The sequence below is a fragment of the Gnatocerus cornutus genome, chromosome 1 (assembly GCF_029298725.1).
Source record: "Gnatocerus cornutus isolate USDA-ARS CGAHR chromosome 1, icGnaCorn1.1, whole genome shotgun sequence".
NCBI lineage: Eukaryota > Metazoa > Arthropoda > Insecta > Coleoptera > Tenebrionidae > Gnatocerus > Gnatocerus cornutus.
Genome location: NC_142233.1, coordinates 37,584,838 through 37,608,836, shown reverse-complemented (window position 1 = coordinate 37,608,836; position 23,999 = coordinate 37,584,838). Strand labels below are relative to the sequence as shown.

General features: G+C 32.8%; 1 protein-coding gene across 4 annotated transcripts in view; it reads left to right on the top strand.

The window, feature by feature from the left end:
* Ppn (proteoglycan-like sulfated glycoprotein papilin) overlaps positions 1 to 23,999 on the top strand; it is a 105,618-nt gene that overhangs the window by 45,784 nt on the left and 35,835 nt on the right. For all 4 annotated transcript variants that reach the window (XM_088049472.1, XM_088049473.1, XM_088049477.1 and 1 more), the window contains exon 2: positions 13,112 to 13,169. In XM_088049472.1, coding sequence (XP_087905598.1) covers positions 13,112 to 13,169 — 58 coding nt within the window. The remainder of the gene's footprint in view (positions 1 to 13,111; positions 13,170 to 23,999) is intronic.

The window sequence follows — 23,999 nt, the reverse complement described above, 5'->3', positions numbered from 1 at the left end:
TGGCTCGCTTTGGATTGTAACAAAAGTCTTACTTGATGAAATTGTCGCTTTGTCGATGTTAATTAACGATTTCTGGTGTCCGTAAAGTGCAACATGTCCGTGTTAATCAAAATTAACCTTTATAAGACAGCAATTCCATATGTCACGGGTGTGACAAAATGACAACATTTTTTTAATTTATTTATGACTAAGAGCTTTTTCAAGCAGAAGTACACTGTTATCAGGTAGGTTAAAGTGCTGCAAATTATCTAAATAAAATTTGTTAAGTTACGATTGCAGATCATAGAGCAGCAAATTAATTTGTGGTGTCACGGGTGTGACGCGTACAAATTAAATTTATTGTTTTTAATAACATTTTTCTATATTTCTGCGAATCACAAAAGTCAGATTCCTTCTCCTTTAGTACACAAATATATGAACTATAGGCACACATTTTAAGCCTCTTTGCAATTAGAATAACCAATTCAATTGTGCACTGTATTTTTTAGAAAACTGTAACGGGTGTGACAGACATTTGTAACGGGCGTGACAAAGCAAAACTTGTTAAATAAACGTTGCTAAAAAATGAAAATAATGTAGCAGAAAGACTAATTTTATTAATGTTTGTAACATTTTGAACAAAGTAAGTTATATTTTACACAGGCGAAGGCGCCCACAGCCCCCAGTTTCGGTTTCACAAATTGGTCGAGTGTACTTATATCCGCTATACATACCTACATCCACCCTAAACTAACTTGTTTATTTGGACAAAATATGAGATATTGTTGGATATTTGGTATTGATTGCTTGAATATTTTTACTTAGTTGATTCAGATGTTTTGACTTTGAATTCACCAGTATACAAAATATTTATATTATTAATTGATTTTTTGCTTTCAAGAAGAAATCCTTAGCAGAATTGTTGATTACCTTTCTGTGAACGATACGTTTATTTGTGCCTCCCATGCCATCCAGAGTTTCTTTAACATGTGAGCATTTTAATAGGAGTTGTTAAAACCAACTGTGTGAACATGTTTAAGGCTTAAATCATCAAATTTGGTAAGTCCGATTTAACAATTGTCACAACCGTGACATTTATTTTCAGTATTTCTCTAATATATCTTTTAACTTTAATTAGTGCAAAAACTGCATTATCAATTTGTTACTTTGTATACAAATTATCAATTTTTAACTCCACAGATTTCAACCAGTTTTGCCAACTTTTGTTAAAATATTGTCACGGGTGTGACAAATTTTCTTAACAAAGTTTTAATTCAAAAATAAATTATGAAATTACTTTTTTATGTATTCAGTATCTGATGTGCTAAGTAAATAGTTCAAACTGATTTGTCCACTAATTTTAAATTCTTGGAATTTATATTTTGAGTGAAAAAAAATTAGTGAAGTTAAGCAAAAAATTTAATTAAAATAAATGAACGAAAGTGTAGTTAAAAGAAGGTGGTTATTTAAAGTATCAAGAAGCAAACAATTCAACCATTCATGGTTTTGGTTAATTTAAGATTTATATATTCGATTTTTAACAAAATTAGGTTTCTGCAAGATGTTTTAGTTTCTAATGTGTCAGGTTCAGTTCGTGTGGAACTGCTGAAGAGTGAATGAGGTGACTTGTAAAATTTTGGTGTAAACGTAGTTAACCATTATTAATTTTGAAAACTAACTTGATAAAGCAGCGTTTTTTTCGCAAATTTTAAACACAATTTGTATTTGATTTAAAACAAAAACTCAAATATTTGTGTTACAGTTATGTCGAAAAAATTTGAATTCGCGAATATTTCCGCGAAAACTCAAAAATCGCTAAAAATTATACTTCTTAGGCGTCGCGACGCCAAACAAACCATGATAAAAAACAAATTTTTTTCAGCTTCTAGAGATTCGTCAACTGTGAGCGTATGCCAATTTTCAAAATCTTGTCTTTAAAATTAAAGACGAATTTGGGGGTGGACACAAGTGTTGCTGGACCCTGTATAATATGATGTTGATAAATCTATCTACAGTACCTAATGACAAAACAAAAAACTCTTTGTCAGGTCATTAGACTTGGATATGAAAATGATGAAGTCTGATGTATCCAAAAAAAGGCAAGTATAGAAAAACGAAGATGATTGATTGGATCTGACACGTGAAGTCAAGGACAGTTAAAAATGGCAAAGACTGGTTGTCTGCACAATATAACGTCAAAATTACCCAGTGTAACCAAGCACGAAAAAGAAATTTTGAAGGTTGCAACTAGAAAGTGGTAATAACCCGAAAGCTTGAGTTTTGGGAAGTCCAAAACAACCAAAAACGCTGTTATTATTTGTAAGAGCGCGCTGTAAGAAATAACGTCAAGAGTTGCCTCAACAATTCCGTTTTTTCAACAAGCTCGAAAAACGTATAATTAGATGGCAATTTAGAATTTCGATGGAAGAACGAGATTCGTACGACGCGACGTGCTTTCTCAGAAGCGACATGTTTGATTTCGTGATCTGGAGTAATTTTTATCTAATCTCCCATCTCTTGAATGTGTCAACCTTTCTCTACATCGATGTGTACAAGTGTTCATCCCTTCTATCGACGTAGAGTAATTTAAAGCTGTCATATTTTAACAAAACATACAAAACAATGACCCCATAAACAAGTCGGCAGTATCAGATTATGTGCCTTGCTCATCCATCACAAAGGATAATAAATGTTTCACAGTGAGAGCCCTAGCGAGGAATATTAAAGAGAAGAGCAATCACGTAGATTATCAATGAAACGATCCCATTGATTTTTATTTTTCCCACTAACATGACCCGAAAAAAACAATCTCCATTGACATTCCAAGATGCACCAGATTTGCATATTTATGTTGGAGCACAGTTTACGACGTTAAACAGGAACGCCCCAAGTTACTGCATCGTAAAGACGTGTCAGTGCCCCCACGAAATATTACGAAAGAGTGGTAAGTTTGCAAATATAGGTTAATCAGGATTCTTTGACACATGGTACTTATCGATGGTAGCAGTCATTGGGATATCTCTTCGAACTTCCTAGCCCCACGCAAACCTACGCTTTCCGGACAAATCGAGAACATCATTTAGTTTATTATTTCGAACTTGTAACAATTACCAAGAAGGTTTTTTTATTGCAAAAATGGGTTTTTCGGTGACATCATTTCAAATTGTTTATATCTGCAAAGATTTTGTTGATAATAAGAAATTACGAAAGAATAGAATCGAATGATGAAAACAGTAAGAGTGAGTTTAAAATATTACCTGTGAGTGAAATTAAAAAAAATGTAAACAAAACTTACCTGTGGCATTTCGCTATCCGAGTGATAGGATAGCAGAGGTGAGAAGAGGTAGGCAAGGTACACTTTGCATACCTGGTTGGATTATACCTGCGTGTGCTGGTGCGCTATCGAATTACGGAGGATGAAATTTGCACCACGTGTGTTTTAGATTCATTCGCAGGGAAAATCAAGCAGGTCTTTGAGAAAAATAATTCAATCTCTTTAGCAAAAATGCAGAAACATTAAAAAAAAAGTCCTCATGAAAGATTTAACGAGTGCTTACTATGTACTGAGATTGGTGAAGTATCGATTGATTGAAAATTATTCAAAAATTGCATTCAAAATTCAAATACAAAAAATCAATAATATGGAATTTCGAAAATTCGCTTAAGGGCTTTATTCTAAAAAGGACAAGTGCCCAAATTGTTTTACGAAACGTGTTTTATACTTGTTCTGTTTAAACATTTTGTTTTTCTTTACAAAAAAACTAATTTTCATTTAGGGATATTTTACTAGAACAGTTGAGCTGATGACGTCATTCAAACGTCAACTGACAAGAAATAACTCATTTATTGGATCTATGAATACTGTATATCGTACATGTTGTACAAGGTGTTTATAAATGTTTCGAGCATTAAGGGTGGCTCTGAAATTTCTTTCATGCACTATTTTGCCGCTTTGTTTTTACAGTGAATATAACTATAATAAATATTTATAATGATACTTACGTCAATGACGTTTCAGTTACGGTTTTGTGTTCAAGTTTTTGATTTTCAGGTTTTAAACCACAACTAGAACAGTTTATTTCTCAAAACTGACTTTGCTCCATGTTTGACTGCAAATGTCAATAAAAAAATCGAAACCAACATTTGTAATAAGCGGCAAATTTTTTTGACATTTCCAAGCCACTCTTGATGCTACAAGGTGTTTATAAATGTTTTTAGCATCAAGGGTAGCTCTGAAATTCCTGCCATGCACTATTTTGCCGCTTTGTTTCATAGTGAATATAACTATGTTTAATTACACTTAAACTGTCACTCACGTCAATGACATTTCAGGTACGATTTTGTGTCCAAGTATTTGATTTTCAGGTTTTAAAACATAATTAGAACATTTTTTTCTCTCCAAATGCACTTTGCTCTCTGATTGAGGTTAACTGCAAATGTCAGATGAAAAATGTAAACCCACATTTGTAATGAGCGGCAAATTTCTTTGATATTTCATAGCCACCCTTGATGCTAGAAACATTTATGAACACCTTGTAGAAACATTTATAAATACCTTGTATCTCAGTGCTCATTACTATCGGTCCACTCATTAAAAAGTTAAGTTGCCAGCAGCCCCTAGCAATTTTTATCGGTAACAATTGGCAGTAAAAGCGTTTGACCTTGACGCAACTGTGGCATGCGTAGAAACTAATCGTCTTGCACAACATTGCCAAAACTTGCTAAATCTCTATTAAAAACTTCCTGTTGCAACAAATGTTTAATTAGTTATTGATTAATACACTCAACTTTGACAACGTGTTAACCTCAAAAATCGCTACATTCAATTTTCCCCTAATTTTCTTCCTAAAGATTTGAAAGCCTGATTTACATCTAAAAATTTTCGGAAATTTACACAGGAGAGTGGACTGATTGCAATGAGCTGGACCTTATATCTTCTTGTATGAATATTACTGTAGAACTAAGGATAGCCTATGCATTCAATACATGCACTAGAAAAGGTAACAACAATCGTGTAGGTTAGAGATGTCGCTACTGTTACCACAGCTTTAAAGGTACTAGATTCTTGAATCTAGTAACTAGAATTTCTAAAATATTGACCTTCTTGATAAAACTAAAATTAAAGTTTAAAATACGTTAAAAAATTTAATTTCTATTTTAAAATGTTAAAAACCTATTGTTTTGGAGTACTGATTATATTTTGTTATATGTATTAAAAGACTCGTATTTCCTGACCATTTTGGGTCTACCTATGGAATCTAAAGAGCTATAAAATGCAATATAAAAATGAGTAATATTTCGCAGATTTGTGCAGTTTTTATTGAAGTTACCTAATAAGAAATAATTTTAATGAGATCAATAAAGTTTTGTGACGTGTTAAGTAGTACATATTATTGTAAAACAGTACGAGTATGAACACGGCAATTCGTATCTACGAGTGGTAAATGGACATTCCATGCGAGTTTAACATTGTACTTTTTCTACGACTGCACATCTTTTTTTATTCTTGCAAAAGAAACACTGGACGACGACTGATGTCAATTGTTAGTGCGTATTTGCCATTTACTGCCGTTAAATTTTTTTTGACCTGTAGAGAATACATTCATTTCGCACTATGAAGTTGCTACAGCAACGAGTAAGGAATGAAAACGGCCGTATACCAATAATGTATTACATTAATTTACTAACAATGAATTGATTTACAATGAATGCTTTTCAAACAGTGGTAGAAAAATGTAATTATTTATGAACTTATTGTTTAATAATATATATTGTAAATACAAGGTGTTTATAAATGTTTCTAGCATCAAAGGTGGCTCTGGAATTCCTGTCATGCACTATTTTGCCGCTTTGTTTTCATAGTGAATATAACTATCTTGATTTTTTTTTTTATAATGTTACTTACGTTAACGACGTTTCAGTTACGATTTTGTGTCCAAGTTTTTAATTTTCAGGTTTTAAACTACGACTAACATAATTTATTTCTCAAAACTTACTTTACTCCATGTTTGAGGTTAACTGCAAATGTCAGTTGAAAAATTGAAACTCACATTTGTAATGAGCGGCAAATTTCTATAACATTTCATAGCCACCCTTGATGCTAGAAACTTTTATAAACACTTTGTATTTAATAATTGGAATTGTCATAATGTACATATTTTTATGTTAATTACCGTTTTCAAAGTTACACGTTAATAACAGAGTTATAGCAGATTATCCGGAGGTGTTAAATGAAAACTACAGCTACTATTTAGGTACATGTCTAACGACCGATTTAACAAATTTTGTAATGTTGCTGTAATTGCCGTCAGCATCATAAAACCGAAACGGTTTTTAGTAATAAACATTTTACACAGTGGGTTGGTATAATTATTTAAATGACCAATAAAATTAAAATTGCTTACTTTTTGTTTAAATTGATGGAATTTATACATTTTATAGATACACTGAGAATATACACGGAGAATCCGAATAAAATACAAAGCTGAAAGGCGGTAACAGTTCATAATAAGTTGTAGTTTCACAATCCAAGACATTACCGTTTCTGAGAAAAAAAATGTTTAAAGTTTGGTAAAATTTTCGTTGGTCACTCATGAAATTTGGGGTTATTTGCTATTATTCAATGTCGATGGCAGCCGGATACATCAAAAACGCTAATAAACATACTCAGTTGACAGGTGCACATTTGTATAACAATATGACAATGGTGTTGTAAGGTTGCTTTTACACTGCTAAGTTGTTTAATTTTGGAATAATTTGACTTGATTTCTTTAAAAGCGTTGTGATGAAATTAATTTTCCAAAATGTGAATTGTTTCCGGATAAGAATGGATTTATCTACGTGTTTGGCAATGTGGGCTGTGAATTTTTTTTGCTGATATCTAATCTACAGGGCTAACTGATCCTGTGGTTAAGAGCTTTGCTTTATTTTTATTATTCGGGTTCACCCTATAGAATCGTTGGTATTCAAAAGAAAAATATGATGACAAAGTTTTATTTTATCGGTCGTTTTACAAGGTGTTTATAAATGTTTCTAGCATCAAGGGTGGCTCTGGAATTTCGGTCGTACACTATTTGGCCGCTTTGTTTTCATAGTGAATATAACTATCTTGATAATTATTTATAACGTTGTTTACGACAATGACGTTTCAGTTACAATTTTGTGTCCAAGTTTTTGATTTTCAGGTTTCAAACCACAACTAGGACAGTTTATTTCTCAAAACTTACTTTGCTCCAGATTTGAGGTTAACTGCAAATGTCAGTTGAAAAACCGAAACCGACATTTGTAATGAGCGGCAAATTTCTTTAACATTTCATTGCCACCCCTGATGCTAGAAACATTTATAAACACCTTGTATATTCTATATAAAACTGGTGACGCGTTGAATGAATCGATTTCAATTTAAAGAATGCAACTATGAATGCGTCTTTAACACGGAATAAAAAAAGTATATACCTATAAATGTTGGAAAAAGTTTTAAATACCTAAAATGATGGTACTTTAAGAGATAACATTCCTGCTTGTAATTTACAAGAATAATATGTAAATCTTGAAGAATGGTGTTAAACAAAGCGGTGCACCGTTAAAATAACCTGGGGTCACTTTTGATTTAGGCAGTTTCCAGTTCGTTTCGTAGGTACGACAACACCTACTTAGGTTCCAATGACAAATTCTTAGTAACTGCTTCAAAAACTGGTCGCATCAGCATCATCCCTAAGTGATTTCCCCAATTCAATCAAACTCTCAACTGATTTAAAAGGTCATTACACCCTCATTCGCCTCCGGAAACCTTCTTGCTCTTCACCTAACAATAAACAACAATCAACCAGTAGTAAAACATGTAAAGAACTTATGTACCACTTTTGTCAACGACTAATAAAGCCAAGTCTGTTCATTTTACGACCCTGTTTGTTGTTGTTACTTGATATAGATTTATTTTCGTGTCAAATAATGGCGCTTTTACTTCGAAACGCGACGAAAGATTTAAAAGATTCGTATGTTCTCTTGCCGCCCGGCTCAACTTCTGGTGCAAATGTGGTTCTCCAGGTGAAAGCAAATACTGTGTATCGCGTTATTCGCTCAGTTTAACACGACAAATCGACCTCTGTTCATTTCTGCGTTCCTTTTGCGCGGACCCCAACGTTAAAAGCGAATTCTAACAGGTGTTAATTGACTTTTTGGCTGTTACGTAATTATTACAGGCTCTTACGTATCGACGGAGGTCTCGATTATTCCAGCGAGCTGCGAGCATTGACATTCGTGGATGTCCACCGAATTTAAAGAGGAGAGAAGAGGTTTTCTTTGATATTGTCAGTAGCGCCGGTGACTTGAATAATTAGTTATAATCAATTATAATTATCTATGATTCAGAATTTTTTTCATAATTAATCTCTCATTAATCAACACGTAGGTTTCTCAGAAGGGGGCATCGCAAGATCATGCCTCACAATGCCCATTTCACACATCTTTGAGCAACTTTACGCAATCAGTGAGCGGTAATTACGTATAACTGCGTTGCTTGCACGATCTATTAGCATGCTTGATGTGGTATAACGGATCGTCTGATTGCATTTTCGTGAAGATGCGTTGTTTAGACACGCATTGACAACGAATGTGTTATCATGTTATCAACAACCGTTTGATAAATATTTTTCCAACATGGGAACGGCATTCCCACACCTCATCTTGACCTAAGCTAATGCAATAAAACGCGGTAGGTAAAATCCTGCGATCCCCAAATAGCAGGAGAACATCCTCGCAGGAAAGTTGACGATCCTGGCGCATGACAACTTCGCATCGATCGCAGGACTCTTGGATTTTTCATGAATATCCTCGTGCATGTCGCAACACGTCACACCTGTAGCGCACTTCCAACTGCAACTTGTCAGAGCGTTGCGGATGATGCAGACCAGGGTGCAAAAGACAGAAAGAGGAAGAAACATGGGCGTGGTCCTGTCTGAAGGAGTACAGGATAAAGGATAAGGTCCCGAATTTGCGGTCAGAAACCTCTGCTGTTCGCGGTTCTCCTGATCATCAGGAAGTAATAATAACCCGTGTGTCGACCCCACACAAGGTTATTCGCAATTTTTGATGGTAATTTGGGTTTGCTGCTACTATTAAACGATTAATATGTTTAATATCGACAGGAAATCGCTAAACAAGATGTGACAGAAATTTCTGATCAATATTGCCTCATGTTAAGGCCGTTTTAAGAGGAGTCTTCACCTAAACCGAGTTTCGAAAGCAATAAAAATGAAGACATCATAAAACGTCATAAAGTGATAATCACTACATTACTCGCAAAGTTGAGACCGAATATGATTTACAAGGGGTTTCTGCAGCCCACAAAAGTGCAATAAGTTTGCCAAGGTCTGCTCTTTTATGTAAAATCTCTAAAAACTGTTTTGGTTCAAATACAAGCAATAATTCTTCTAGTCCGAGAGCTTGAATCGTAAGCTAAATTAACCAAACAATTGTTTTTTAATGTTTTGTGAGGAGTTGATTAAAATCTACTGGAGTGACTAATCGCAACTTAATCGAGGTGCCTCAATTATCTTAATGCTAATTAGTAATTAGTCTTCCTTTTATACGAACACAAGTAACAATTCTTCTGCTTTGACCACTATCGCCTAAATTTACTTAACCTTATGAACTTTTGGTAACTAAGCATTCGAAGTAAAATTAATGAGAAAATACGATTTCGTCTATGAATTCCAAAAAGATTCAGTACTTTCTTACTTATTTTATTATTAAAAAGATAAAGATAGTAGGTGACAATTTAAAAGCACATACAGAGAAAATACAAACGTAAAAATGCCGTAAAACACGGTATAATTTAAACAAATAACAAAAAAATAATTGTACTATTCGTTTCTCAGGGGAAAGATTTAAATTGTAAGCCGCAAATGGACATTTTATTTCAACAACCGTGTTTTTATCTACGAGCCCGTCTGTTGAAACACCCAAAAAACACATATTTTCGCCTATGAATAGACCACATGGTTGTATAGAAATTTTTCTTTTTTTGTAAATCTGCCTTCGCAATTTTTTCAAATATTTTGTCGTGGTTTATCGATTTGGCATTTAAATTTAAAGATTTGTATAGAATAGAGTCAACAAGTTCTGATGTGTTTCCAGTTCTACGTTTACAAATTTTTGTAAAATTTGATGTTGTTCATCATCATTAACCAAATTAGGGCCCGATTTCATGTTGACTTGCGCCATTCCAAATCAGAGTTGCGCCTTAGCAACCCCAATCAAAGTGATGCTACCTTAGCAACTGCGTCAACGCAATTTGCGTCACTGACTTGAAATCGAGCTCTTATTAGTGCACTTCGGTAAAACTGCGATTAGACACGCCAATAGATCTTGAATCTGCTCAAAACCGAATTCTGTTAAAAAGTTACGTTTTGTAAAAAAGATAACACATTTTGTGGTCTAAATTGTCACTAACGGTTATTTTTATATGATTGTAATAGGGCGCAAATTGTGTCAAGACTATAAAAATGATGACATACCAACGACCAAAATTACTTGTATAAAAATTTATGTTGTGCTAGTGGTAAAACTAAATGATTTTACAAATATAAATCCAAAAGTTCCGCAATTAAAATTAAAAGTTGACTTGTTTTGCATTTTTTACAATAGGATTGGTTTTTGTGAAATTACAGATTTAATACACGAAGTCATTTTCCCGGTGTATAAAAATTTTGACTGTTACTTGTGACTTCATCACGAATCAAGCTTTTATCAAAATCAAACTGTAGCTAAAGAGCTCTAAATATTCAGACAAGGGAATGGAGGGTTGGTAACAAACGCAGGAACCTACAAAATGACCCATGGAACTTGTAAATCTTTCGACGGTTTACTGCTTCCATTAGTTTAAGGTAATAAATCAATCTTTGCTCCCAGAATAAGATCGAACTTTTAATAATGAAATTGAACGGAATCATATCTCCTTTATTTATAAAGCAAAATGAACCGATTTTGTAAGATGTTGTTTTGATACATAGTTCCACGTAATGCTTTTTTCAAAATAATAAAATAACGTCAAATATTGTGTGAAATGGAAAACTGTTAAATTGTGCATCAAATAACTTCAATTTCAAGAAAATTCCGAAGATTTTTAAAAAAACTAAAAAACCAGTCTTTTAGTAATGGAAGTAACAAACCTATACTCGAAAACTGAAGTCGATATCTTTTTTAATAAAGAAGTTATTTACCCGTTAATTTACATGGAATCTCCCACAAGAGAAATGGGTGAAGACTCCTCTTAAGGGCTTGAGGGGTGTTTAAACGGCGCCCTGGACCAAAATAATTAACATTCAAAACGATTTTATTGTGTTGTACTGATTTGTAAATGCATTGTAGATCAAAAAGGTTGTAAATTTGATATATGATAACATTGCTAACTGTTGATAAAAAGTAGGAAAAGCGAGTTGTTTGTCAGATTAAACGCGCGAAGCAACAGTCCTGTAATTACTGAAATTAAACTTAATGGACAGCAAATGTGCAAATACAGGGTTCGGCAACACTTGTGTCCAACCCCTAAAATCGTCTTTAATTTTAAAGATAAAATTTTAGAAATTTGCACACGCTCATAGTTGACAAAGCTCTAGAAGCTGACGCAAAAATTTGTTTTTTATCACGGTTTGGTTGGCGTCGCGACGCCTAAGAAGTATAATTTTTAGCCATTTTTAAGTTTTTGCGGAAATATTCGCGAATTCAATTTTTTTTCAACATAACTGCGATACAAATATCTGAGTTTTTATTTTAAATCTAATGCAAATTGTGTTTAAAATTTGCGAAAAAAACGCTGTTTTATCAAGTTAGTTTTCAAAATTATGACAGCGCAGCGGCAAACTACGTTTACACCAAAATTTCACAAGTCACTTCATTCACTCTTATAAAAGTTAATTTTGATTAACACGGGCATGTTGCACTTTATGGACACCAGAATTTGTTAATTAACATCGACAAGGCGACAATTTCACCAATTAAGACTTTTGCTACAATCTAAAGCGAGCCAAAGGAGAGATGTCATTTGTGACACAAGATGTTGACAGATGGGTGTAAACGTAGTTCCCAATTTTGACGTAATGAAATTGGAAACTAACTTGATAAAACAGCATTTTTTTTTTTCAAGTTTTAAAGACAATTTGCATTGAATCTAAAATCACAACTAAGATATTTTTAACACATTTATATTGAAAAAAAATAAATTAGGGGTTGATATCACAAACCCTCACAATTAACTAAAAATTACATTTTTAAGGCGTCGCGACGGCAAAACTATCAGTGAAAAAAAAACAAATTTTTGCGTCAGCTTCTAGAGCTTTGTCAACTGTGAGGGTATGCAAATTTTCAAAATTTTATCTTTAAAATTTAAGACGATTTTGGGGGTGGACACAAGTGTTGCCGGACCCTGTATATAAATTCACGATTAAAATCAGATTAGATTTCCGATTTGAAGGTATGTATCATTAGTCTATCGACTTAGTGCCTTCTAACTGCAATCAATATTGATCCCTTCATAAAAAGAAGTAAAATTAGATCAACATAAAGATTTAATAAGACCATAATCGAATAAAATGGTACAGCACAATACTAGAACAAGCTCTTGTATGTAACATACATTAGCTCAGTACTTCAGTTACGTAAGTAATACAAATAATTCAAATTTTTTGCTGTTTATAATACCTACACATATCAAACAAGTTATCAACATTGTGGCGATTTGACTTGGCGTCGCTGTAAACGTTTGGACTAGTGGTGATGCCTCCCGGGGATCGAAATATGACTCCAATTATTCAAATCCAACTTCCCGAGAATTTAATTACCAGGTGCGATAAATTCTTTAGCATGTCAAAACTAATTTCAGCCTTTGTCTCCAATTAAGAATGTTGATTCTTGTGCCGACATATACTTGACTATCCAACTAAAATTCAAATTTCTTGGTGCGTGAGGTGCATACAAGCCTGCACTATTAATTATCCTTCCAGAGATAGGAGTCATCAATTACTTCAGTTTCCAACTTGTTAACTTAACAGCCCCGATAATTAAATGTCTCATTAAATCACTGCATTGTAAGAAGATTTCCACGTTTGTTCTAAACTCTTGCTTTTTGTTGCAGGTCGCCGCTGATCCTCTTCGTATTTATCACATACTTCAGCAGCGTACTAAGCACACATGTAAGTACATGGTATATGAAGCAGTCTTAATTCTTACCTGCAATCCAGAAGGTTTATTTTCTTCGCCATTTGAAAATTTGGGTCAGTGTCCTGCAAATTTTATTAATAGACTCGTTTTAAAACAAATGTTATTAAGTACAGAACCAGAGCCGTTAAGTAACCAAACAAAACCAAATTAAACAACCATCAAACTTGTTTCAAATTAAAAATAGAGACATCGTTTAATGAAATCAGCTAAAGAATGATGTATTTTAATCGTCATTATTACGGGACTAATTGAGGGTTTTTTACAGGTTAAATATTTACGTTATGGCGCACGCTTTTTTCCCAGAAACCAGATGTAACGATATTGTTATTAATATGTGGTTACTTTATTAACCGGATCAATCAGACCGTCATAATTTTATAGAGAGCAGAAATTTTGTGACGCGTCGAACCGTGACTCTTTTTCTTCAGAAACCAACGATTTATTGCGTGTAAAGACGTGAAATTAAATGTAATTATCTACGAAAAAGCAATCTCAATGCTCCCGTGTGGTCGACTCCACCAGCGACGATAAAATAGATAATTGGCTGAAGAGGTGCATGTAGCCAATAAATCTCGATATGATTTATGTATCATGCTTTTTGTTTACCAATGCAAGTTCATTTTTTATATTCGAAGATAATGTGCATAATCGTAAATATGCAAGATCATAAAATACGAATGTGTTTTATGTCTTTGGAATCCTTTCACACATAGCTTTGGTTAGGAGGAGACATTTCATGAGGGTATAGTTTGTAGCCGTGGGAACAAAAGTGGAAATTATTTGTCTACAAGTTTTCTTTTGTTAGATAACTAACTATTATACACATGACTTTATGAAGTTTTCTATAATTTAAATTTTAAAGATGGAGACAACGATTGAAATTAGGTAATACATATAAATTTGTTAGAAATTAATTTTAATTTTAATTTTTTATACCTTTCTGGTTCATTGAATATAAGTAAATCTGTAGCATAAAGGCCTATACAGGGTCCGCCAACACTAGTGTCCCGGCCCAAAATCGCTATTAATTATGAAGCAATAAAATTAATTTTTTTTGCACATGAAGAGGAAACGGAGCGCTACAAACTGATGTAATCAGTTTTACTCTTTTGTTAACCATATGTGAAATAAACGCAAAAAACTACGTTTTTTAAAAATCAAAACGAAGAAAATGGTGGAGCACCCAACCTGTCATGTTCCATTTTTCACCAAATGGATGAAAATGATATTAAAATGTGAATTAAAATATGTGGTACCGAGATATTAAATGATTCTTAAAAATCGTTTTAACTCCCTTATAAGATTTATGATCTGGCTTCCAAGCCGCAAACTGGGCCCTAAGTACCTAGGAGATTACCAGGGAACTGATAACAAACAGTCGGTCCGTCCGATGGAAGATTCAGCCCATTGTGGGTAAAAATATTACCCATCATAAATGGCTTAGAAGGGACTAGTTTGCGGTGAAGAATCAATTGTCGTAAACCTGTCTAAATTTTAAGAATTATTTAATATCTCGGTACCAGATATTTTAATTCAAACTTTAATATCATTTTCATCCTTTTGACGAAAAATGGGACAAGACAGGTTGACTTTTCCACTATTTTCTCCATTTTGATTTTTGAAAAACGTAGTTTTTTGCGTTTATTTCACGTATGGTTAACACAAGAGTAAAACTGATCACATCAGTTTGTAGCGCTCCGTTTCCTTTTCATGTACAAAAAAAATATATTTTTATAGCTTCAAAATTAATAGCGATTTTGGCCCGGGACATTAGTGTTGGCGGACCCTGTACAGACAGGGTGATAAAAAAAAGACGCCCATGAGTGAAATAATACTTCTTAAAACTGAAACCATCTCAGAAATCAAAGCAAAATTAATTTAAACTCATTCTTTCTCACAATATGATTTGTTTTCAAAAGAAAAACTTGGCAATGTTGCTCAACCATGTCTAATAAAATTTTACATTTGGCAGTCTCCATAACTAAGCAACTAATACTAAGAGCTTTACAATGTTGCAACATTGAAAAATTTTCTAGAAAGCACAGAAATGGTACTTTTAAAAGTTTAAAAAACTTGGTTTAAAGCTCTTTTTGTTTTTTTTTTTAATACAAAATATCATCAACTCTAAAAAACGTAATGTCTAGCAATAAAATTGTTTTTTCTATTTCGCGTTCATAATGAAGATATTTCGATACGCGTTTGAGCGTATTTCGGTATCGTAGTGGACCAATCCCGTGCCAATATTTCCAGGAGCATTTATTTTTCTTAGGTTGGCAGCAGACAAACCGTCAACCTGCTGTCAACGTTGACAATTTAGATTTTGGTTTTGTTAAACCTTGATAAATCGATCAATACACTATTATTTCTTGTTGTACTTGGCTTAATAATTCATCGGAGAAAAACTCTTTGGATGCAAGACAACCATCATGATCATGATCAACCTCTTCGCTATCTTGGCTCCCTTGCGCTCCGATAACCTCAAAACGTCACACCTGTCAAACTGAGTGAAATTGGATTTGGCTACTTCGACTTTTTTTCCCGAACATTTTGCAAATGCCAACTACCCTAAAATTCCCTAGATTTCGAAATCAAGTTTTTTCATTTAAAATAAGGCGAAATAGAAAAAATAGCGTATGATACTTGTTCATAATGCATTTTGCCGCACTTACTACTTTATGACACTCCTCGCTGCGCTCGTCGTGTCTTAAAAACGTGCGTGCGGCAAAATGTTCATTATGAAACGCATTTCATAATATACTATTTCGAATTTGCCGCTTTAATAGGTGCATTAAAGTACTCAATTTGGAGTCGTTTATAGATATCTATAAAAAAACTCAAAGTAGGAAATTTTGTTTTTTAAGAATTGGCAGAACTAATTAGTCTGGCTGTCACCTGTTTCCTGTCAAGTTCTTCGTCAATTTGGATTTTACGATTCGTGTTTAATAAATTGCTGCGTGAATAAAAAATGTATCAATATAATTGAATTGTCCTTTGCGGCCAACAATATATGTACCTAAATATAATAGATGTGAATACAGGTTGTGAGGTTAGGTTAAAATTCAGTGACAGTGAAACTCAATAAATGTCGAATTTTAAAATCAAATGAATTTGAAAATCAAGTGGCAAGTCGTGGTTACAAAACCATTACCAATCGTGTAACACGAAAACTCTTAGAATTGGAAAATTTAATTTTTTTATTAAAAAACAACAACAATGTTGGGCTCAGGAAAGAATTAGCTGCAACATGATAGGTAGCATGGGCGCCTTTTTTCCATCACCCTGTATATTACAGTAGAAGTTCAAAAATTCAGAGTGATTGAATTGGCCTTTGCAACCAGTTTTAGACTCCAGTTTTAATCTTATCTTACCTCAAAGAACTACATATTTTAAAAATTGTATATTTACTTCTTTGTTCGTAGATTTTTAATTAACATTGTTAACTTACACAAGCTAAAAACAAGCCAAAGATGTTGTAAATATATTGAAATGAGAGTTACAACTGTAACTTCCATTCATTAATTTCTGAGATTTATAACGTCCCGTTTACACGCTCATGCCATTTGCACACACTGATTTGCGCAAATTTCATGCCAACGTTTACACGTTAAGTTTCATTTACTCAACATAAAAATATAGAAAAATTCTGATTTTTTTTCAAATCAAATTTAGTAGATTGCATAAATTTCATGCCAGCGTTTAACGTGATAACGATATTAATTGCACAAACTGACTTGAAGTCATTATTCTAAATTGTAAAGATGAATTTCCATAATTTTAATAGGAATTTCTACAATTACAATAATAATAGCATCTAACAAACGCAACCGGTTTCATTTCAGTTTTCCATTTTGCACTCAGTGGGTGACGAATGAAGTTAGCAACTGATACTGGAAGAATTGGGTGGTCGTTCATTTCAATTACATTAATTAGCTCGATTGTAGCATCATTAAGCCGTTATAAATGTCCGCTTCTAACATTTCAGAGGAAAAACGAAAGTCTGAAAGTGAAGCACTAATAACGGTGACATTTTCTCGAGTACAAAAATTACCGTAATGTAAATACAAACATTGACAGGACGTTCTAACGAAGAACATTATGCAAGAGGAAGCTGTATTCACTTAGAGAGTAATTAATTGTCCTGAGAAATTTTAACATTTGTTTGTCACGCTCTTCCAGTATATTTAAAATAATTGGATTAGAATTATGCAAATCAAATTACAGCTAGTTTGATTTTTCCTGGTTACTTTTATTTTAGTGTGAAGTAAAATGCGGTAATAACGAACGCAGTTATGTCGTTTTACCTGTCTCATAACAAACACGAGTACGAAAAAGAATCTACTAATGTTAGATGGCAACATTCCATCATGCAGGATTTTTACGAGTTCTTTCTTTTGAACTCACCGAATTTGTTAAGTGTTCCTTTTCTCAACAAACTATGAAATTCATCACAGGGTTGAAGGTAATAAAACGATATCAATATAATCTACATCGTGATTGTTTGCTTTGTCGATTGAAATGAATTGTGGTGTCAGTTTTGAATGAGTACATTGCAGAACAGCCATCGGTAATGTTGTGACTTATCGAGCGCAAACAAAAGGTATAAAACTATGAAAAGATTCAGAGCAAGTATCCACGACTCTTTGTTCTTCAGAATTTAAGCCCCAGGCGTTCTCTCATCAAAGTTGTAAGAACATAAATATGTTTTAATTCAGAATAAATGATAAACGCGCTCTGTGGAGATCGTATTGTTAGAATCTAGTTTAAATCTTTTTGATCCGATATCGCAAGAAACTGGATTTAACCCAAAGACAAATAGCATGTGTCTTCCGGAATACGGTTCTTTACTTCAAAAAAGCTGCTGCTATCGGTTATGAAACTCATTTGTATGTTGGGGAAAATCGATTGCATATGTATTTTGATTCCCTAAAATACAGTTCTTCAATTAAGAAAATTAATTACAAAAACATAAAAATTGACTGTAGTAACTACAGGGTCCGGCAACACTTGTGTCCACCCCCAAAATCGTACAATTTTGAAAATTTGCATAACGCTCATAGTTGACAAAGTTCTAGAAGTTGACGCAAAATTTTGTTTTTTAACCCGGTTTGGTAGGCATCGTGACGCCTAAGAAGTATAATTTTTAGCGATTTTTGAGTTTTTTCGGAAATATTCGCGAATTCAAATTTTTTTTTCAACATAACTGTGATACAAATATTTGAGTTTTTATTTTAAATCTAATGCAATTTGTGTTTAAAATTTGCGAGAAAAACGCTGTTTTATCAAGTTTATTTTCAAAATTATGACAGCGCAGCGGCAAACTACGTTTACACCAAAATTTCACAAGTCACTTCATTCTCTCCTATAAAGGTTAATTTTGATTAACACGGGCATGTTGCACTTTATGGACACCAGAAATCGTTAATTAACATTGACAAAGCAACAATTTCACCAAGTAAGACTTTCGTTACAAACTAAAGCGAGCCAAAGGACAGATGTCATTTGTGACACAAGATGCTGACAGATAGGTGTAAACGTAGTTCCCAATTTTGACGTAATGAAATTGGAAACTAACTTGACAGGAATTCCATATGCCACGGGTGTGACAAAATGACAACATTTTTTTAATTTATTAACGACTAAGAGCTTTTTCAAGCAAAAGTACACTGTTATCAGGTAGGTTAAAGTGCTGCAAATTATCTAAATAAAATTTGTTAAGTTACGATTGCAGATCATAGAGCAGCAAATTAATTTGTGGTGTCACGGGTGTGACGCGTACAAATTAAATTTATTGTTTTTAATAACATTTTTCTATATTTCTGCGAATCACAAAAGTCAGATTCCTTCTCCTTTAGTACACAAATATATGAACTATAAGCACACATTTTAAGCCTCTTTGCAATTAGAATAATCAATTCAATTGTGCACTGTATTTTTTAGAAAACTGTAACGGGTGTGACATACATGTGTATCGGGCGTGAAAAAGCAAAACTTGTTAAATAAACGTTGCTAAAAAATGAAAATAATGTAGCAGAAAGACCAATTTTATTAATGCTTGTAACATTTTGAACAAAGTAAGTTATATTTTACACAGGCGAAGGCGCCCACAGCCCCCAGTTTCGGTTTCACAAATTGGTCGAGTGTACTTAAATCCGCTAGACATACATCCACCCTAAACTAACTTGTTTATTTGGACAAAATATGAGATATTGTTGGATATTTGGTATTGATTGCTTGAATATTTTTACTTAGTTGATTCAGATATTTTGACTTTGAATTTACCAGTATACAAAATATTTATATTATTAATTGATTTTTTGCTTTTAAGAAGAAATCCTTAGCAGAATTGTTGATTACATTTCTGCGAACGATACGTTTATTTGTGCCTCCTATACCATCCAGAGTTTCTTTAACATGTGAGCATTTTAATAGCAGGTGTTAAAACCAACTGTGTGTACATGTTTAAGCCTTAAATCATCAAATTTGGAAAGTCCGATCCAACAATTGTCACACCCGTGACATTTATTTTTAGTATTTCTCTAATATATCTTTTAACTTTAATTAGTGCAAAAACTGCATTATCAATTTGTTACTTTGTATACAAATTATCAATTTTTAACTCCACAGATTTCAACCAGTTTTGTCAACTTTTGTTAAAATATTGTCACGGGTGTGACAAATTTTCTTAACAAAGTTTTAATTCAAAAATAAATTATGAAATTACTTTTTTTATGTTTATATGATGTGCTAAGTAAATAGTTTAAACTGATTTGTCCACTAATTTTAAATTCTTGGAATTTATATTTTGAGTGAAAAAAAAATAAGTGAAGTTAAGCGAAAAATTTAATTAAAATATGTACAGTAGAGCAAAAGTTTGTCATATTTGGTTTTTGATATGAAATATATTTTTTTGTTTTAGTTGTTAGATTAAATCTTATTCAAGCATATTTAGAAAAGATTTTTACAATAAAAAAAATTAATGACACATTCGAAATAATAATTTAAGAATAAAAATATTTTTTTTTATAATTTACGAGAGCAAAAGTTTGTCATACCAATTTTCTGATTACTGGTACATTTTTCTTATCGATAATAGGCTATGTTCTTTATAACCTGTGACTGTCAATTAACAAGTGCGTTAGTGAAAAAGTGTTACCTGACAAAATGGTAAATACTGGTAAAAATGTTACCCCTGAAGTTCGTAAACTAATTGTTGGAGCTGTTCAATCTGGAAAATCACAGAAGGACGTTGCCGGACAGTTTCATATCACCCAAAGTGGTGTTTCTCGCATTGTTAAAAAGCAAAATGTTTATAATGACCTGAAAGATCTTCCTCGCTGTGGTAGACCGAGAAAAATTTCAAATCGATTGAACAAAATTATTAAAAGAAAATCGGTTGCCGACCCAAACAAAACTGCCTTCGATATTTGCAAAGAACTGAACATGGAGATTGGCCTTACAGTAAGCAGATAGACCATAGGACACATTTTGTGTAGTGCAGGATTAAACGCATACGTTCCTGTGAAGAAACCATGGATATTTCGAAAAAACCGAAAAGCGCGAATCCAATTTGCATTAAGGCATCGGGACTGGACTGCCAATGATTGGTCCAAAGTGCTTTGGTCAGATGAATCCAAGTTTAAATTGTTCGGAAGCGATGGTAGACGATGCATTATGCGTCCAAGAGGAGAAAGATTTAATCCACGATACATGACACCAACAATGAAACATGGTGGTAGCGGCACTAATGTTTATGGGTGTTTTTGATTGAGGGTAATATGGACGCCCTTATGTTTAAAGCTATCCTAGAAAACGACATGCTGCCATATGCCCGAAGGAAAATGCCTCGTGGTTGGATCTATCAAATAGACAACGATCCGAAGCATCGATCCAGACTTGTGACAAACTGGCTCCAGACAAAGAAAATCCGTCTTCTTGAGTGGCAAAGGCAATCTCCGGATCTCAATCCAATAGAGCATTTGTGGGATGAACTGGCTAATCGTGTTGGCTCTAGAACTCATAAAAATACGCAAGAATTGTATGAGGACTTGTTAAGCGAGTGGGAAAAAATTCCACAAAAAAAATTGATACCTTTATTGCCTGGCAGTAAATGCCTCAAAGGGTTATCCAACTAAATATTAAATACATTGTTTTAAGACTATTGTTTACTTAGTTTTTTCTGGAATAAAAAAATATGACAAACTTTTGCTCATGAAATTTGCAAAAAAAAAATATTTTTTTATTATTGAAGTATTATTTGGAAAAAATGTTATTTTTTTATTCTAAAAATCATTTATAAATGTAGTTGAATAAGGTATAATTTGATAACCAAAACGAAAACAAAATAATATTTCAAAAACCAAATATGACAAACTTTTGCTCTCTACTGTAGTTGAACGAAAGTGTAGTTAAAAGAAGGTGGTTATTTAAAGTATCAAGAAGCAAACAATGCAACTATTCAGGGTTTTGGTTAATTTAAGATTGATATATTCGATTTTTAACAAAATTATGTTTCTGCAAGATGTTTTAGTTTTTAATGTGTCAGATTCAGTTCGCGTGGAACTGCTGTTGATAAAACAGCATTTTTTTTCTCACATTTTGAAGACAATTTGCATTGAATCTAAAATAACAACTGAGATATTTTTAACATATTTATATCGAAAAAAAATTAAATTAGGGGTTGATATCACAAACCCTCACAATTAACTAAAAATTACATTTTTAAGGCGTCGCGACGCCAAAACTATCAGTGATAAAAAACAGTTTCTAGAACTTAGTCAACTGTGAGCGTATGCAAATTTTCAAAATTTTATGTTTAAAATTAAAGACGATTTTGGGGGTGGACACAAGTGTTGCCGGACCCTGTATATTTTAACAACTTACGAAACGAGAATGCTTCTAATAAGGTGTATTTGTTACCAACTGTATTATCAAAGCTTCAAAATACAAAAACAATACCTGAATCTCTAAATATATTTTCTTTGCTTTCAAACAACAGCGAGATCTTAAGGAAATATTTATTTAAGCTCCACGAAAATAAGATATCGATTCTAGAGAAATTACACCCGCGCGCTGAACCCACACCACTTGGTGATGGATGATATCTTTAACTCCCCAAGTTCGACCTGAATTCGTTAATGAATATTAAAATATGATAACATAAAATACTGACAACCCATGACCATTTATGTAACTACAGCTCCTGTGGCGTCGTTAAAAACCATAGTTTGTTAGCTTAACGAGAAATATTTTTAGTCAGTGATATTTCGAATTCCGGGAGAGAAAGTATATATCGTGCTAATCTAAGCAAAGTTTTATTTACATTTCGTGGAACATGTGAGCTATTTAAAATTCCAGATTGATGTAATGCATTGTCCATAATCGTAGCACATGGCTCTTCTTTGCCGACAGCGAGCGGTGAATAGAAAGAAAACGAGATTATCGGTTTATTTATAATTCCCTTGGGATTTTCGTATCGTAAGTTTTACTGCCATTTAATAGTCATTAAACAGTTCTAAATATTTCGATACAAATTGTAAAACAAACTAATTAGACTATTATCTTAATATCTAATTGATTAAGTTGTAACACTTATGGTAATTAAAATATATTTCCATCCCAGCGATCCTTATTTGGATACCTGTGGCGCTTTATGTCCAAAAATTGAGATATTAATTAAACCGACACCTCTTAATTGCTGTTGATTTCAACTTTACCTGCTGAACCATCAAAATCATATTTTATCGCATGTTCGAACAGATTGAAGATTTAATTAAATAGCCGATGATGACATTATTCAAATGAGATGGGATATTAATATTAACTCATATCAATATAACAAACGTCTAATTAAGTGGGTGCTTGAATTTACTTTTAGTGCTTCAACTAAGAGTATAAATCACACAAGTAAATGCGGTCTTCGTTGTGAAGAGAATTAAAATTCCTTTCTCAAGACATTATTGAAAATTAATTGAATCACATTTACGATGAATTTACAAAATTCTTTAATGTAAGAGAGTTGTTTAATGAATAGTGAAAAAAATACTGAAATTCTCACATTTCAGCGTAAATTTTTCTAAGCAACATTTCTAGCATAGTTCGGATACGTTTTTCAGATTGTAGGGCAAAGAATGTCAATTTTATACGATAAAAAAATTAGAGCGGTTTTAATTTAAACAACGATATGGTTTTGTCATAAAATGTATAGCACCGTTTCAATTTTTCTGCTTGTGGGCATAAAACCAGCAGTTTTATTGCAAAAGTTGATAGTGACATGACTAACAAGCAATAAAATTTATGTTGTCAACAATGGTATAAATTGCTACAATAACATACAGTGTTTAAACTGACATTGATTCTTTAAAAATTATTCTCAAGAAGAATTAAGAATTATTTTCATACTAGACGGCTAATTAAAATTAAATCAAATACTGATCTAGATAAATCAGTTAAAAACAAAACTACTTGGTAATCGTAAGTAGTGTCCTATAAATTGACAACTAAACTAAGTTTGTTTAAATTAAACAAGCTTTAAACTTTTAAAGGTTGTAAAGAGTTAATTTGTAACAAAATTCTCTGAATGTCTAAACTAGGAAAGTTTCGCAAGTTTTATTTTCAACCGCATACCAATAAACATTATGCAGTTACGATTTTGTTAAAAAAATAATCGTATCCATTAAACTAAATCTACACTAACGTTCAAAACTTTTGCACGCCTCCTTTAAAACTGATATAATAAATATTTAAATTTGAATTGGAGCTCAATTGTTTTTTAAACTAGATATAACTAAATATCAAAATTACAA